This window comes from Rhea pennata, chromosome 27 (assembly GCF_028389875.1).
Source record: "Rhea pennata isolate bPtePen1 chromosome 27, bPtePen1.pri, whole genome shotgun sequence".
NCBI lineage: Eukaryota > Metazoa > Chordata > Aves > Rheiformes > Rheidae > Rhea > Rhea pennata.
In genome coordinates, this window is record NC_084689.1 from 1,659,603 (window position 1) to 1,676,373 (window position 16,771).

The 16,771-nt window shown below is 70.4% G+C and overlaps 1 protein-coding gene across 3 annotated transcripts; it reads left to right on the plus strand.

Moving 5' to 3' along the window:
• Nucleotides 1-2,722: 2,722 nt before the first annotated feature.
• On the plus strand, nucleotides 2,723-12,345 carry MEF2B (myocyte enhancer factor 2B). Of its 3 annotated transcripts, none has more exons than XM_062596253.1 (9): nucleotides 2,723-2,811; nucleotides 8,309-8,389; nucleotides 8,897-9,100; nucleotides 9,193-9,321; nucleotides 9,433-9,607; nucleotides 10,465-10,610; nucleotides 11,047-11,149; nucleotides 11,222-11,318; nucleotides 11,944-12,345. In XM_062596253.1, the coding sequence occupies exons 2-9, from the start codon at nucleotides 8,336-8,338 to the stop codon at nucleotides 12,254-12,256; spliced, it is 1,221 nt and encodes a 406-aa protein (XP_062452237.1). In that variant the 5' UTR covers nucleotides 2,723-2,811; nucleotides 8,309-8,335; the 3' UTR covers nucleotides 12,257-12,345. The 3 variants fall into 3 exon arrangements, with proteins under 3 accessions (XP_062452237.1, XP_062452238.1, XP_062452239.1); XM_062596254.1 differs by having other exon boundaries at nucleotides 11,225-11,318; XM_062596255.1 differs by lacking the exon at nucleotides 11,222-11,318 and having other exon boundaries at nucleotides 8,992-9,100.
• Nucleotides 12,346-16,771: the final 4,426 nt, after the last annotated feature.

Genomic DNA, 16,771 nt, shown 5'->3' on the forward strand with positions numbered 1-16,771 from the left:
CGCACATCGTGGGCAACACGCCAGGGGCAGGCGCCCGGGGACTTGGGGCAACGGCGGCTGCTCCAGCCTGGGATCTTCAGGGCTGGGGCTGTGCCAAAATCCCCGCCTGGGATACGGCCAGGTGACCTCTAAGTCTGGCGGAGCAGTGCCGCAGCGCTGTCTGCCTGTCTGTCCCATCCCATCCCGTCCCATCCTGTCCCGTCCCGCGTGGGTTGTTCCCGCTGGCACCCTCCGCTCCAGCTGGAGCAAACCCGGACACGGGCTATTTTGAAAGCTGCTGTGTTGGCCTTGGCAGGCGACTCCGGGTTGGCTCCTGCTCATTTCCAGCCCCGCTCACAGTTTCTTGACTGTGGGGGATTTTTCAGCCCCTCCCCTCTATCCCCCCCATTGCTGCACTTGGCCCAAGGTGGCAGACCCAGCGTTGGTGTCTCGGTCCCCTCCCCACCACCCACAGCCATCTCGCCGGTGGGCTGGAGCTGAGCCGTGGGCCAGGCCGGCGGGGAGGCCGGTGGCAGCCCAAGGCCTTGGGTCTGTGCACGTGGCTCCAGCTCCCCGAACCCCAGAGATCTGGGGGCAGGAAGGGCCTCAAGAGGGAGCTCAAAGCTTTGGAGCTGCCGGCCTGGAGCTTGCAGGGAGCAGCTGGGCGAGCGGCGGCCGGAGCATCCGCTGGCCCCGGGAGCGAGGGGCCGGCAGCCCCGGAGCAGGTCGGAGCAGCACGGCCGCAGGCAGCTCTTAGCCAGGCCGCAGACAAGGCCGGTGGCTGTGGCGGCACGTGGCCCTGCGGGTGGCACAGCGAGGGGCCACCCGGTGCGGCCAGCACCCCGGAGCCGGGCCGGGCATCCCCGAGCACCCGCTTGCAGGGTGCTGCTCTGCAGATGCTGCTGCACCTTCTGATCTCCCTCCTCCTCAGGATCAATTAAGATTATGAGCAGGACTAATTAGCCGCCTGCTAATTGCACTCTGAAGCCCTCTATAGATCATGAGACTTAAAAGCAACCCTAGGGAAGATGCTGTGTCCCGTCTGCCAGCGCAGCCTGCGAGGGAAGCCTCGTCCACGGCGTCCCCCTGCGCCCTCACCCCGGGGGCTGGGCCGGGCCATGGTCCTTGGTACGACAGACCCAGCACCTCCATGAGTGCTGGGCACCGTGTGCCCCGGCGCAGCCAGGTGAACCCCTCTGCGGCCACGGCCGGGCCCAGCCCCCCGCGGCGGCCTTGGCAGGGGGGGGATCCCCCTGCTCCACCGCCTCCCGAGGGTCCCGTGGGGCTGGGGAGGGAGCCAAGGGGGCCCCTTCCCATCACCCATCCCTGCCACCGCGCTGGCAACGCTTCTCACGTAACGAGAGCCCGGGAGTTGCGTCAGTCGCAGCGCGCGGCGGTAAACACGTGCGTGCCCCGCGGGAGCCTGCACGCTCCCGGTGCCCGGCAGCTCCGGGGCAGCGCTCGCCTCCCCGCGCCGGCGGGGGCCGTGCGGCCATCCCCACCGGTGTCCCTGCCCGGAGGCCCTGCTCTGCCGAAAGACCCCGATCCCACCTCAGCCCACAGCCCGGCTCCTCCGCGGGAGCCCTCGTGGCCGGGTAGCACCGCGGGGCCCTTGCCCCCACTGGCACCCGGCGCCCCGAGCCTGGCAGAGGCAGCGGTCGTGCGAGGGCAGGAGGCCAGCGGAGCCGCAGCTCCTCGCAGCTGATTTAGGGCACTGGCTTGGACCTGGCCAACCCCCCCCCCCCCCCCCCCCGGCCCCGTGGTGCATCGTCGGGCTCTGAGCACCGGCTGCGCTTTCCTGCAGGAAACGCACCTTTCCCATGGCCTGGTTTTGCTGCCTCCCCCAGGCGGGGAGGGTGCAACAGTGCGGGGCCATCGCAGCACTGGACCGTCCTGCGCGTCAGCAGGCCCCGCTCCGCGCTGCGCATGGGGTGCTGGGGCCTGCGCTTAGCACCGGTCCCGGCGCTCTCATTGGAACGGATCCCCTGAACTGGGTAGGCGCCTGGCGAGGTTTCGCTCAGCGCTTCCCCGCAGGCTCCCTCGTATTCCTGGGTTTTAGGGAAATGCCAGGAAGCCGGGGCTCGGGAGGAGGGAAACGAGGCCGAGCACTGTGTGCACCAACCCGGCCCCGGCCAGGAGGGCGGCCCCGGGCCGACTCGCAAGGTCCGCCGCTGCCTGCGGGGAGAGGAGGAGCCCAGACCTGTCCACCGGGGCGAACCACCTCGCTGGTAAAAGATCAAAAAGAAAAAATCAAAAACAAAAAACAAAAAACAAAAAACAAAACCCCGAACCTCACCCCTACCCCTGGCTGCAGCCCCCCCGGCCAGGCCCCCAAACGTCACCCCCAGCTCAGCCCCCCAGGTCTCATCCACATTTCAGGCTGCAGCCTTCTCTGAGCCCCCAAGCGTCACCCCCAGCCCAGCCCCCCAAATCTCCCCCCCAGCCCCCCCAAACCGCCCCCGGCCCGGCCCGGCCCAGCCCAGCCCCCGCCGACCACCTCCCCCCGCCCCGCTTCCCGGAGAGGGGCGGAGATATGCAAAACAGACTAGCGGCACCCGCCAATGGCGAGCTAGCCCGGCAGCGCTATGCAAATCTCTCCCGGTGATGGGCGGGGCTATGCAAATGTTGCCGGCGCGGCTGGGGCAGGCTGCGGCGGCGGGCTGCTCCCAGGACTTGGACCGGGACGGGGACGGGGACCGGGACGGGGACCGGGACCAGGACCTAGACCCGAGCCGACCCGACCCGAGCGGGGTCGGGCCGGCTCCGCCGCAGCGCCGCACGCTCGCTGCCGTGCCGGCGGGGACTTGCCCAGGAGGAAGAGCCCGTGTTCAGGTGCGTGTCCCGGACGGGGAGGGGGGTGTCCCGAGCGCACCGGGGAGTCCCGGGCGCACCGGGGCGCGCAGCCGCCCCAGCCCGGGGAGGGGGACCGGCACCAGCCCCCGGCACCGGTCCGGGCGCCGGCAGTTTGCCCCGGGGCGGTGTCCAGCGGGCGCCGTCGGGGCGCGGCCGCGCTCCGCCGCGGGGTGCCGAGGGGTGCCGGCGCCGGCGGGGTCTGGGCTCCGCCGGCCCCACAGAGCCCCTCAACCGCCGCCCACGACCCCGCCTGCGGCCGCCCCGTCGGGGCGCACGGGCTGGGGGAGCGGTGGGGGCCCGGCCCGGCCCGGCCCGGCCCGTCGGGGTGCCGGTGCGGTGTGGCCGGCGCCCTGCGGCTGCCCTGGGCACGGCGGAGCCCTGTCCCCGCGCCCTGCCGTCTAGGGGTGGCGCGCTATAAAAAGCCTGTGGTTTGCTCTGTGCTCCGGGCGGTTATTTTTACTCGTGTCTGCGCAGAGAGGAACGCCTGAGTTTAACCCAAAAGTGCAGGTTGCCAGGCAGACGCGGGGCCTGGCCCTGGCATTGGCCTCCCGGCACTGCCGGGCCCCAGCGAGGCCCTTGGGCGCAGCGGCTGAGCTCTGCCTGGCCCGCCACACTTCAGGGGAAACTGAGGCATGGGGCAGCGGGGCTGGTTGCTCAGCTGCAGCACTAAGGCTGCCGCACACCGGGCCCTGGGTCAAGCCACCCGGCTCCCAGGGCCTCCCCGGTGCGTGGCCGGGGCCAGCCGGCTCCTCGGACCGCGTCCCTCCCCCAGTGCCCCGGTGTTGCAGCACCGACCCCGGGCTGGCAGGTCACACTGTGGCCCAATGCCCCTGGAAAATGCTCGGGATGATGGTTATCGATTGGGTTTTGACGTGATTTCCGTCTGCCACGGAGGACACTTCCAGCAGAAACTGAAGCGCTTGCTGGGAATGCTGGAGCCGTCGCCCAGCGCGACTGCATCCTGTCCTGACTTTCCCGGGCATCCCCTCCTCGCCCCTTCCCGAAGGTGGGAAGACGGGGCCCCGGGGTCTGCGCGGAGCGGTGATAGGAGGGCAGGTCCCCAGCCCCAGGCCCACGGCGGGGCCACGGGTGCCTCTGCAGCCCCACTGAATTCAGTGGGACCCGACGCCTAATTTCCCACTATCTTTGCTGGGCTGTTGCACTTGCCCAGTGGTTTATGGCATGTGCTGAACCGCTGAGACCCAGCTCGGTACCCGGATGCTCCCAAGCGGGGATTTGACCCGTCCATGGCTCTTTCTTCCCAGCACATGAGATTTCCAAATTGTCCCAATGCCGGCGAGTCTCACTGCGCTGTACGTCCCTCCAGGGAGAGCTCGGAGGATCCTCCACCGGATCCTCCTGCCCACTGCAACCGATTGCCAGCAAGTCCCTGTCCCCAGGGCTTTATTCTTTTAATGAGAGAAAGTTTCCCAGAGCTGCTGGCTTTGGAGACGGGGTTTTATGGGTAACGAATTCACTATGCAGCTGGCAGGTGACTCTATGCGGTTCCCCGGCGGGCAGGGACCTGCCTCGGGGCTCAGGCTGGGGAGGCGACGGGCCGTGATCCACTCGGTCTGTGCGCGTCCTTCGGGGCAGACGGTACCGCTCACCGCTGGAAACGGATCCCGGGTGACCCAGCCGTGTAGCCGGCTCGCAGACACTTCCCACTTCCCTGGCTGCTGCGCGAGGGAGGCTCGTGCAGCGTGGGGCGTGGATTTGGGGCATGGCTGCAGGCCCCAGGTCTGATTTAAGCTCCCCTTGCCTCGGAGCAGCGGGCACGGCGGCCCAGGGCAGGCCGCGGTGCTCGGGCTGAGGGCTGCGGCCGGCCGGGCACGGCGGCGTGGAGGTTCGGAGGTTCAATTCGGCTGAGGTGCCCAATTGCATTGGGGCGTGATTTACACCCGGAAGAGAAGGCGGGGGGAATTGCTATATTTAAGACCCTTGGATTTCCCTCCTCTCAACAAGACTAATTCTGGCATTCTCAGGAACAACCCTGCGAGGGTTTGCAACCCGTGCAGCCCAAACTCCATGCTGATGGGCTCAGGCCAGGGGCAGCAGCTCAGGGCTGCCTCCAGTGCGCCCTCCGGCAGCAAACGTGCACCATTTCCCGAATTAACAGCCAGCTCTAGCATGGGACAGCCTAGCCCAGGCAGGAGCAGCCTGGTCCCAGCGCGACCGGGTCCCTCCAGGGCTGCGAGCGCCGAGCGAAGGCGGCGGTCCAGCCCCGAAGCGTTACGGCTTGCAGGGTTCGTGCGCGCGCTCGTGTTTCTAAGGGAGGGGGGAAATAGCTGCCTCGTCTTGCGGGGCCGTGACCATCGTCCTCCTTCCGCACAGTCATTCTGGAACCGAAAAGCCTCCGCCCATCGCAGCGGTTTCGCAGGCAGCGCGCTGGGCAGCGGCGATGCCTGCAGGGGAAGGGACTTTCGGTCTGCATCAGCCTGCACGGGGCCGGAGCCGGCGGGGCGGCGGGCTCGCCCGAGGGCTGCCCTCCTTTCCCGCTGCCCAGCGGCTCCTCCCGGCTCTCCTGCTCGCCTGCCCGTGCACGGTGCTGCGCTGCCGGCCAGATCCTGGTTTATACTGGGCGCATATTTAAACGCCCACCTGAAAAGCAGCAGGGCCGGCTGCAGCAGCGCCGGTAAGCTTGGCCTTTTCCCCGCGCCGGGCTCCGGGGGCTGCCTGCACCGTCGGCTCCCTGGGGAGCACAGCAGGGCCCGCGCCCTCGCTCTGGCGACGTTGTCCTCCGACAAAACGTGGGGCGGCCGGGGGGCACCCAGCACGGATGGCGGGTGCTTACCGGCCCCTCTCTTCCCTGCCATTTCTACCCAGGTGCTCTTGCACGTTTAGTTTTCGATTTGCAGCAAAATCCCAATCGCTTGGCGAAAATGGATTTTTTTCCCCGTTTTGCCCCCAAATGCTCCTGCTGGGGAGGGAAGTGGAGGCGGAAGGGTGCAGTGAGCTCCGAGAGAGCCTCAGCGAGAAGCAGTGTCTGTCCGTAGCACGTGGAGAGGGTGAGGATGGAGCAAGCCCAGCCCTGAGCCTGCCCCGGCCATCAGCTGCCAGCTGCGCTTGCCGGGATGGGGAAAACCTGCCCTCTCCTTCCTCTTCCCCCCACCCTGGAGACAGGCGGGAAGGAGGGAGCCCCCTTCCCTGGCGGTCCAGGTCTCCTGGTCGGGACCCAGGGCCTGGTTCGGATGCAGCATGTGCTCTGGCCGCCGTCGCCACGTCACTCCCCCAGCGACCGCCTGCTCCGGCTGCAGAATGGATTTAGGGCGAATTTGTCCAATTTGGTGACTTCAGCTGTTTTTCTGAGGCCGCTCAGCGCCAGACAGGGTTGCACGGCTGTAAGAGCCGGCGCTGGGGCCGGTGCCGTGCGCTGGTGGCGCGTCCCCCCGCAGCGCCGCACGCCGAGGCTGCCGCCGGCGCCCGCGGGCTGCACCAGGAAAAACTCGCCGCCCTGGGGGCAGGGGGTCGCCTCGGCCCCAGCGCTGGTGGCTGGTGAGGAGTTCGGGTAGGAAGTTTGCACACGCTGCTGTGATGCAAACAACCCCTAACGATGCACGGGATACGTGCAGTTAATTACAGCCCCGGCCGTGGCCGGGGGGGCGTGGAGTGCCAGCCCGGGCGAAGGGCTCGTAAAAGCTGTTGCGCATCTGGGTGGAAACAAGGCCGGTGCGTGCGAAGGAGCAGCGAGCCCGGGCTAAAGATACGCGCGCGTGGGAGGGCACGGAGGCCGGTGGGGCGCCAGGCATCGCCGGCACCTCGGCCCGGCCGGGGCCGAGCCGAGCGTCTCCTCCCTTAAACACGGCCTGGGGGGGCCGGGGGGGGCTCGGCGGCCGGGCATCCCGCCGTGCCGCGGAGCTGCCGGCGGCCGGGGCACCCCCGTCGGGGCGCCGGGGCCGGACGCGGGCGATGCCCCGGCGGGAGCGGCGCCCGCGGCTCCGGTAATGAGCTGCTCGGGGAGGCGGCTGGTGAAACGGCCCCGCGCGTCGCGGGAGGCCCGGCCGCCCCTTCGCTCCGGCTTGCACCTTGGCCCCTCACTGTGCCGGGCGTTTGCTCCAGGCTCGTGGGGCACGGCGCGGAGGGGCAGAGCCCCGGGGTGCTAAATCTCATTTTCCCACACCCCGAGGGCCAGACCCCGCATGGGGGGCAGAGCCGAGCCCCCGCGGCCCGGCGGCCGCCCACCTGCCCGCGGCACGGCCGCAGGTGCCCGCGCCGCCAGCCCCAGCTCGGCACGGCCCGCGGGGACAGTTGGGAACCGCTGCATGTTTTCCCCAGGGAAAAGCTGGCTCTTTCCGGGCAGCGCGGTCCCAGCGGGGCGGGCTGGCCACCGGCCGTACCTTCGCGCCGTGCGTGGGCCCGGGACGGCGGGTGGCAGCGGGGCCGTGGGAACCGCAGCGCAATTTCCTTCCATAAATTAAAATTAGTTTTGATCCGCTAAATATAGCGGCTGAGCAAGATGGTAAATGGCAGCGAGCTTGAGAGGGGGAAGCGGGACGCGCCGGGGCGGCCGGCGGAGCCGAGGGCCGGCGGCTCGCGGGTCCCGCGCGTCCTTCCCGCGGGGTCCTGCGTCCCCCGGGGCGGCTGCCGGCCCGGAGCCGCGGCCGGGCGGTGGGGCGTCCCCGCGGGGCCGGCATCGGTGCTGGCGCCGAGCCGGCTGCAGAGCGGCACCGCTGCCCCGGACGGCCGCGGCCGTCCCTGCGGGCCACGTGCTCCCCCCGGCGCTGGCAACGCACGGAGATCTGGGGGGGCAGGAGCCCGGCGGGGAGCGGCGGCGGGGGGGAGGAAGGGGCGAGCGGGGCTCTCCGGCCCCGCGCCCATCCCGCCCCGGCTCACGTGGCACGAGGAGGTGGGTGGTTTCGCTTTACTGTCTTCTCGTAGAGCCACTTCCTGACCCGCGAATGTCTGAGGTCAAATTTAGCCTATTCGTGATACAAAATATATATATATATACACATATTGCATTAAAAAAGTACCCTCAAACCCCAAACCGCCCCCTTTATTTTACGGAAAACCCTCCCCGCCGTCAGCCCGGCCTCCCGTATAACCGCCCTCCCGGCCCGACGGCCCCGGCGGTAGAAATAACCCGGCGAGCGGCGTGCGGGGCAGCTCGCGCAGCCCCGCGCCTCGGGCCGGCGCGCGGACGGGGGCCCGCGGCTCCGGCCTCGCCAGGCGCTGCCGCGGGGGCCGGCTCCGGCGCCCGGCTGAGCCCGCGCCAGCCCAGCCCAGCCGGGACTTTTATTTTTTTTCCTCCCGCTCCATGCAATAGAATTTCCCAGTCTTATTTTATTGTTGTTGTTGTTGTTGTTTTTCGATCAACCTGAGCTGAAAATCCGGGAAGTGCCACTGAAACCGAAACTTCCTCTGAAATCGTACTTTTTCAGCTAAACTTATTTCTGGCTCCCGCTCGCCGCCTGCGGAGGGGCGAGGTGGCACGTGCCGCGCCGGAGGCGCTCAGCGGCTTTCCGCTCTCTTCCAGCCTCCCCTGTGGGCATAGGAGGCAAAAATGGGCCGGAAAAAAATCCAGATCAGCCGAATACTGGATCAGCGGAACCGGCAGGTGAGAGCCGCTCCGGAGGGACGAGGGGCTCGGCGGAGGCGGGGGCTGGGGGCCGGCCGGCAGCCCAGCGGGAGCTGCTGGGGCCGGGGAAAAGGCAGCGCAGCTCTGCTCCCACCTCTGCAGAGAGCCGCTGGCAGGCCTGAACCGGCGGGGTGCGGGGTCCGCCAGCACCGCGGGCTTTGTGGGTGCTGGGTCCGCCAGCACCGCGGGGTTTGTGGGGTGCGGGGTCCGCCAGCACCGCGGGGTTTGTGGGTGCTGGGTCCGCCAGCACCGCGGGGTTTGTGGGGTGCGGGGTCCGCCAGCACCGCGGGGTTTGTGGGTGCTGGGTCCGCCAGCACCGCAGGGTTTGTGGGTGCGGGGTCCGCCAGCACCGCGGGGTTCGCGGGGTGCTGGGTCTGCGGGCACTCGGGTGCCTTGGTGGCAGTTTTGGGGGACCTGGGGGGGGGCCACGCCGGCGCTTGGTCCGTGGGCCCCGGGCAGCGCCGCGTCCGCCTCCCCGCGCGGCAGGTGACCTTCACCAAGCGGAAGTTCGGGCTGATGAAGAAGGCCTACGAGCTGAGCGTGCTCTGCGACTGCGAGATCGCCCTCATCATCTTCAACAGCACCAACCGCCTCTTCCAGTACGCCAGCACCGACATGGACAAGGTGCTGCTCAAGTACACCGAGTACAGCGAGCCGCACGAGAGCCGCACCAACTCCGACATCCTCGAGGTAGCCGGGGCGGCGGGCGAGCGGGCGCCGGGGGCCGGCGGGGCGCGGGTGCCCCCCGCTCAGCACCCCGCCGCCGCCGCTGCCGCCCGCAGACGCTCAAGCGCAAGGGGCTGGGGCTGGAGAGCCAGGAGCTGGAGCTGGACGAGGGCCCGGAGCCCGGGGAGAAGATGCGGCGGCTGAACGAGGGCATGGACCTGACCGTGGCGCGGCCCCGCTTCTACGTGAGTCGCCCCGACGCCGCGGCGGATGGGCTCCCCGGCCCGGCAGCCCCGTGCCCCGGCCGAGCCGGCGGCTCCTGGGTGCCGATGCCGACCCCCTGCTTCGCCCCGCAGCCCCCGGCGCCGCCGCCCGGCCCCGAGGCAGCCTACGGCGGCTCCCCGCCGGCCGACGGGGCCCCGGGCAGCGCCGGCGGCTCCCCGCAGAGCCAGGGCCGCCCGCCCGCCTTCAGGCCAGCCGCGCCGAAGCCCGGGCAGCCGTCGGGACGCTCGCCGGGGCCGCTGCCTCCAGGTAGGCTCGGAGCCGCTGCCGCACCTCGGTTTCCCCTCCGCGCCGGGAGCCGTGGGGGCTCGGGGGGGGGGGGTCACGTTGCAGCCAGGAGAAGCCACACCGTCGCCGTGAGCAGCCTCCGTGCACCGCATCCCACGTCCCGCGGGGATTTTCCCCCGCCGCCGCATGCAAAGCTCCTCTGGCGGCGTCTCCGAGGGGACTTGCCGGGCCGGGAGCGGGGCTGGGGCCGGCGCGTGGGCGAGTAGCGCCGGGCGGCAGCTGCGGCACCGCTGCGGCCCCGGCCTCGCTCCAGCTGCTTCCTGCGCCGCGCTGCGGCCCGGCCGCCACCCGCCCCAGTGGCTCTGGGCACCCCGAGCACCCGCTGCCCGTGGGGCTGGGTGTCCACAGCTCCCTGCAGCGCGGGGGGCCCTTGGCATCACCCCCCACCCGCCGGGGCCGTGCCAGCCTCAGCCACCCCGGTGCCGCTCGGTGAAAAAGTGGCTGGAAAAAGTGATGCCGGGGGCTTGACCAGCGGAAAACCCCCGGACGCCGGGGCCTCGCACCGTCCCTGCCTGCACCGCCACCTTCCCAGGGCCGGGACAAGGGTTTGCGGCTGCCCCTGCTTGGAGGGGGCCGGTGGCGGTGGCCCCGCGGCCCCGCCGGGGAGGTTTGCCCCGGGCCCGGCGGGCGCGAGGGCGCATGCGGCGTGCCGCCACCGTCGCGCGGCCGCAGCCGGCCGGGGGTGGCGGCCCAGGTGCCGCGCGGCCGCCCCGGCGCAGGAAGTGGGTTTGCAGGCGCAGCGGCACGGAGCCACGCGTGCACCCGCGACGCCCTGGCACGGCCGCCCCGCGCATCCTCCTCGCCCTCTCTCCCCCCAGCTATCGGCTACCCTCTCTTCTCGGCCGGCAACCTCAGCCGAGCCCTGGCCACCAAGACGCCTCCCCCCCTCTACCTGGGGGCCGACGGGCGCCGCGGCGAAGCCCTGGGCAGCCCGGCGAGCGGCAGGAGCGGCGTGAGCGCGGCGGTGAGTGCCCCGGCGGGAGCTGCGGCCGGCTCCCCACAGCGGCCCCACGGGGACCTCGCTCGCCCAGGTGCCCCCATGCCCGGGCGGGGTGCTGGGCATCCCCGGCCGCAGGGCTCGGTGCCAGCGGGATGCCCGTGGCCCCCCCATGCCTGCTCCTACAGCGGTGCAAAGGAGCCGGGCTGGCAGACCCCGCACTTTCCCCCCCTTGTCTCAGCCAGCCCCTGGCTGGTTGCACCCTGGGGGGGTCCCAAAGCCTCCCAGGCACCTGCCCCACACGGGGGTTTCCACCGCCCCAACTGCAATTTCCACTACTGTTTCCCACCGCACGGAGCCCCCTCCTCGTCCCGACACCCTGGCTCTGCTGGGGGGGCACAGGAACCCTTGGGGAGGGGAGGGACACACGACCTGACAGCCGGGTGCCCCCGTGTCCCTGCAGCGACCGCTCTACCCCGGCCTGCAGACCCTGAGCCCCGTGCTCGCCCCGGGCAGCGCAAACCACGGCCTCGCCGGCTTCCCCTTCCTCGCCTCGGCCCCAGCAGGTAAGACCCCCGGCCACCCCCGGTGCCCCCAGCCCTGGCCCGGCCCCGGCTCACTCCAGGCCTCCTGCTCAGCAGAGTACGGGGCTGGCGAGGCCCCGGCCCCCCCCGGCTTCCTGCAGCCCGGCACCGCGGCTTCCTGGCAGCACCCGCGGGACATGGCAGCGCTGGGGTAAGGACCGTCGGGGACGGGGGACGGGGGACGGGGTCCGGCCGCGGGGCTGCAGATGGGGGAAGCGGGCTGAGGGTCTGCACCCGGGCGCCGGGAGCTGCTGCCCCCGTGGGCGCCGCCTCGCAGCCCCCCGGAACGGGAGCTGGGGTGCGCAGGAGGGACGCGCTCCCCCCTGCCTATGCGGGACTGCGGTCCCGGCGCCAGGGCCCCGCTGCCCCTGGGAACCCTCCCGCCCGCCGGGTCCCAGCCGGGGCCGCCGTTGGCAGAGCCTATTTAAAACCGGCTCTGCCCCGGGGGACCTGGCCCCCATCTCCCCCCCCCCCCCCCCGGCAGCTCCCAGCAGCCAGGCCAGGCGTGTGGGTGGGAGGCCAGCCGGGAAGGGGTGCCTGGTGGGGGTGGGAGCGTCGCAGCCCTGCCGGGCCCCGGGCTCTGAGCTGGAGCAGGGCGGGAGCATGGAGCTGGCTCGAGCTGAGGCGAGGTGAGTTTGGTGGGTCTCAGCCCCGCTGGGGAGGAAGGGCGGCATGAGCCCCCCCGCCTGTGCCCACCTTGCATTGCCCCGGGATGGATGCTGTGTGGGTGGGTGGGGGGACGACCCAGCCTCACCCCGTTGTCCTTCTCTCCCCAGGGTCAGTGGCAGGATTGTCCCCACCGAAGAGCCGGCCCCGTCCCCCAGCAGCCCCCAGCAGCACCAAGCCATCAGCATCAAGTCGGAGCGGGTCTCCCCGGGGCTCAGCTGCCCCTCGGGCCCCCCGCAGCCCCCCCTGGGCCGCCTGTCCTCCCTGAGCGAAGCCCCCCGAGGCCCCGGGGACCTCCCACCGCGGGAAGACTACGCCAAGGGCTACCCGTACCCGCTGGGCCTGTCGCAGCCGCTGGCGGAGGAGCAGCGGGCCGCGGTGCCCGCGCGGCGGGCGCAGGCTGTGGACGCTTGGCAGAGATAGCGAGGCCGCCGGGGCACAGGGGCTTGGCCGCAGGTCCCTCCTGGGGGAGCAGCCCCCTGCTTTCACCCCCTCCGGGCCCGGGGCCGCTTGGCCGTGCCGCGGCAGGGCGGGCAGCGCGGCAGCATTTCCCCGGGGGCTCTGCGCCTGGTGCCAGGGCCGTAACGCCCAGCAGACCCCGTCCCCTGCCCCGGTGCCCCCCGCCCGTCCCCCCTCTCCGCAGTACTTCCCCGCGGCGCGCCGTGCCCGGCCGCAGGCCCCCCGCGGCGTGCAGCCCCGGCCGTCCAGCCGTCCCGGCGCGAGCGGGAATGGCTGAGGAATACCGCGGGGTGGCAGCAGGCCTGAGCGCGCCGGCACCGCGCGGCCCCGGCGGGCTGCCCCGAGCCCCCAGCCTGGCGCGGGAGGGCAGAGGGTCTGCGCAGAGCCCGCCGGCTCGGCGCACGCCGCTCCGCCAGCCCGGGGGGCTGTTTCTTCTATTTATTACGTTCTCACCAATAAAGCTCTGGGGGTGTCCAGGCTTGCGGCGTGAGCTTCTTGCGGGGCCGCTCTCCCCGCGTCTCCATAGTCTGACCTGTGCTCGGCTCCCTCGGAGCCCCCGGAAGATGCTCGCCGGGTCTCGGCTCTGCAGCCTGCTGCAGCAGCAGGGCTGGGAGCCGGCACAGCAGAGCCCTCCCGGCCCATGGGCGAGGGGAGGAAGAAAACTCCCTCCTGCCTCCCCGAAGGTCGGCAGCAGTGGGGTGAGCGTGGGGCTAAGGGGGCTGGTGGTACCTGCCCACTGCGCTGCGTCTCTGGGCCAGGGCTCGTTTTTTGGGTGCTGCCTGCGATGTGCCGGCAGCATGCCTGGCCTTACGGGAGCAGGTAAGGAAGGGGGATGCCGGATCGGCATTGCCTGACGGGGCTGGCTTCCTGGGGGGGCTGGAAGGTGCCGTCCGCCGAGCACGATCCCTCTCTGGCCCTGCGGCAGCCCCCAGGCTGGGGAGCCCAGGCGGGGATGGGGCCTGGCCGCAGCCGGCGGCAGCTCCGGCGAGGGGAGGTTACCCGCAGCAGAGCCTCAGGAATAAAACATGGGAGGGAGATTAATCCCGGGAAAGGTTTGTCCGGTTTGACAGAGCCCGGAGAGGGACGTAGATGCCCAGCCCGGGTTAGGGCCTGCCCCCTCGCTCACGAGGAGCCTGCGCCGGCCCGGCACCGCGCGCTGCCTCGAGGAGCTCCTCTGCCGGGGGTCAGGCAGCAGCCGCTCTGGGGTGTTGCGCTCCATGGGGGGGGGGTGCAATCGGGGCCTGGGGGTGCCAGGGAGCTGCAGACACTGCTGCGAGGCCCCCGTGTCCTGGGCTGAAGAGGGAGGCGGAGGCTCAGGCTGCCTGGTGGGTGACTGTGGCCCAGGTCCTCTCCGGGCAGCGGGGACAGGGTCTCACCTGGCCAGCAGCTCCCATCCCAGGCTATTTTGCTGCCAGACGGGTCCACGGGCTGCCATAGGATGCCTTTCCAGCTGGGAATAGGTTTCTGAATGCAAAGAGGAACAGAGACACCCAGGGAAAGTGTGGGGGCTGGGGTTAGAGACACTGATTGAATAGCAATGACTGCATGATTTATGGTTTGCATTATTGCATGGTTCATTTGAATATATGCTAATAAGGCTTTTCTCCTCATTTTGTTTGTAAGATTTAGATTTGCTATGGCAACCCACTGGCATGGAATGAACGCCAGGAAATGTCAGGGTGAGGTGAGCCCCGGGGAGGGGCTGGGGCTGCCGGGGAGCTGCGCCACATCCCGCCGCGGGGACCCGGGAGCGTCTGTCGGGCCGCGGCGGGCAGCGACGGGAGACCATGAGTGGACTGGAGCCGCGCGTCACCCCGGCTGCCTGCAGGTCCAGTAACACCCCATTGCGACAGGTCTCAGCTGTAAACGCCGGTGGGATGGGTGGGGGGAGCCCCCAGGCCTGCTTTGGTCTTGCACCGAGGTGGCCTCACACCCCTGCCCACCTCCCGTCCCCCCGGCATGGCGCTGACCTGCTGGCAGGACCGAGCAGGATCCAAAAGCTGCAGTGAGGGATCTCTGGCTCCACACAGCCCTGGATTGCCCTGGGATTGCCCCCCCACCCCCTCCAGGCCAGAGCTCGGGCTGATGCTGGGCCAGGGCTTAGGTTGATGACAGGGCACCCAGGTTTGCTCCATGTCCCCCACCCATCCGTGCTGTGGGGCGTTGGCGTCACCGCACTCAATGGTGGCATGACCAGGGCATCTCCCCACCTCCATCGCTTCCTGCCCCATGGCCCAAGGTGCCCCGTTTCCAGCTGACCCATGAGCTGTGTTAGTAAAGCCCCGTTACCTGCAGGCCCAGCAAGGCTGGGGGCTGCATCGCGCTGGGGAAGGCCAGACGCTGGGCTCTGGTGCTCCAGGCTGCAGAGCTGGAGGTGCCTCATCCTCCCCTCGGTGCAGGATCCTCCCCTCGGCAGCCGCTGCCGGGGAGAGGATATGCCGTCAGGGCTCCATGTGGACACTGCAATCCCATTGCTCCCTCACAGGGGGAAATGGGGATGGGTCTTGGCTGGGGGGACCATCCCCTCCCTGGATCCGAGGGGGAGCAGCCCCGCAGTGTTGGATCCCAGCCAGATGGGCTCTGGAAAAGGCTGCTTTGGGCTGAAGCTCCCTGTCCCAGGGGTTGTGGCTCTGGTGGGGGATGCCCTAGGTGGGGGTGAGACGGGGTCCTCGGCCAGGCAGCCGGGAGGGGGCCGAGACCTGCCCGGGGTGCTCCACACTGGGCGCTACAACGGGTCGGACCAGCCCCCTCCCGGTGCCGGTGCCGCTCTCGGCTTCGGGGTTCTGTGGAGCTGTTTAATGATTTCTAACGAGGAGGAAATGAACCTCAGGCTGGTGGTGGATTACGAAGGATTAGGGCTGGCGGCGAGGCTCAGGGCTGGGTGCGGGTCCGACCCCCAGGGGACAGGGGACAAGGGTGCCCTGGACGGCACGACTCGTCTCTCAGCCCTTCCCCTCCTTGTCTCCCAGGCGCAGAAACGGCGCCGTGGTAGGGTGGCGGGGGCCGAGCCGGCCCGGGGGCTCCCGGGTCCCCTCTTCCCCCCCCCCCCCCCCGTGAACACCCACTTTGTTGTTTTGCAAAAGCACTAAAATATTCATGGCGCTGCGCGGAGCGCGCCTCTTAATGAATTTTTGATCAAAACCTTATCAAGAAGCCAAAAAACGCTGCTTCCCTCGCCAGAGGGACCGGGCCCGAGGTGAGCTCGGTACCGCGGGGCTGGCGGAGCCGCTGAGCGAGCCACTTTCTCGGGACCAGGCCCGGCAGCGGGGGCCCCGGACACGCGTGGAGCTCGGGAGCCGGCCGCGGGGGCGCTGGGCGGTCAGACACGGGGCAGTGCGGGGAGCCGCCCGGGTGGCCCCGTGCGAAGCACCGGTCAGACGGGGGGGGGGGGGCGCGGCGGGAGAGCGGGGCAGCGCGCCCCGCCGGCCCCCGGCCCCGCCGGGAGAAATATTCGTTGAGGGGGAAATGCATAAACGCAGCTCGTTAGGAGAAAGCCCGGAGCCCGGCAAAGCTCCCCGGCAGCGCAGGGCCCCGGGGCGGCAGAGCCGCGGGCTCCGGAGCGGGACGGGAGCTGCGCCCCGGCGGCCCGGGCTCGGCGCCGGCTCCGCAGCGCCCGGAGCGGCGGGGCCGGGCGGCGAGCACCTCCGCGGCTCCGGGCTCCTGGGTGTCGTGAGCTGGAGCGGGGCCCCCGCCCGCTGCCCCGACGGCTGCGGCCGGCCGAGCCGCGGCGGTCGCGGCCACACGGATCGCAGCTCCCTGCGCTTCCCCGCTCCGGAGCCCGGCGAGCCCAGCGCCGCTCCTCGGCTGGTTTTGCGGAAAGGTTTTTCCAGCCCCGTTGAGCCCCCTCCCCAGGCCGGATTAGCGGAGCAGACCCCCGCCTCGGCTTTGCGCCACATCGGATTTACCGACACTGATTTTTAAAGCGCTACGAAAGTCCCGGCGCGCCGGAGGGAGCGGTCACCCCCTCTGCTCCCGGCCACTTCGGAGCTGAGAGGTATTGACAGCACGGGGCTTTGTGGTCGTTTTATTTTATTTAATTTTAATTACAAAATAGCCAATCTCTTCTGAATTTCCACCGACAGAGGAAAAATCCGGCCCAGGCTCGGTGAACCTGGCACGGCGTAGCCTCGTCTCGGCGGTGCCAGCGTCCTCCTGCCGCAGCGGCCGCGCTCGCCCCAGCCCCGGGGGTGGGGGTGGGGGGTCAAAGGCAGGACAACGCCGAGCCCCCGGCTCCGGCCCGGCGGGTGCCCGAGCCCTGACGGTCCCGCACTGCTCGGGGCCCGGCGGAGCCGCTTGGCGGATCCGGATCCGCCTCCCCCCCGCCCCCCGCCCTGCCTCCCGCTGCCCTTGCGGGGCTGCACCCAGTGGAGTCACCGGGATTTTTTTTATATATATATAATACGCATAAAATCCCCGTTATTTTTAGGTTTTGCTGCCGGATCGCCCCCGCCTCCCTCGCCCCCCAGCCCCATGCATTAC

Excerpts from the sequence above, each read along its gene's own strand:
- MEF2B (XM_062596253.1), top strand. The coding sequence starts at position 8,336 with ATGGGCCGGAAAAAAATCCAGATCAGCCGAATACTGGATCAGCGGAAC. Across the intron at positions 9,322-9,432 it reads TGGCGCGGCCCCGCTTCTAC|CCCCCGGCGCCGCCGCCCGG; the intron begins GTGAGTCGCCCC and ends TTCGCCCCGCAG. Across the intron at positions 10,611-11,046 it reads GGAGCGGCGTGAGCGCGGCG|CGACCGCTCTACCCCGGCCT; the intron begins GTGAGTGCCCCG and ends GTGTCCCTGCAG.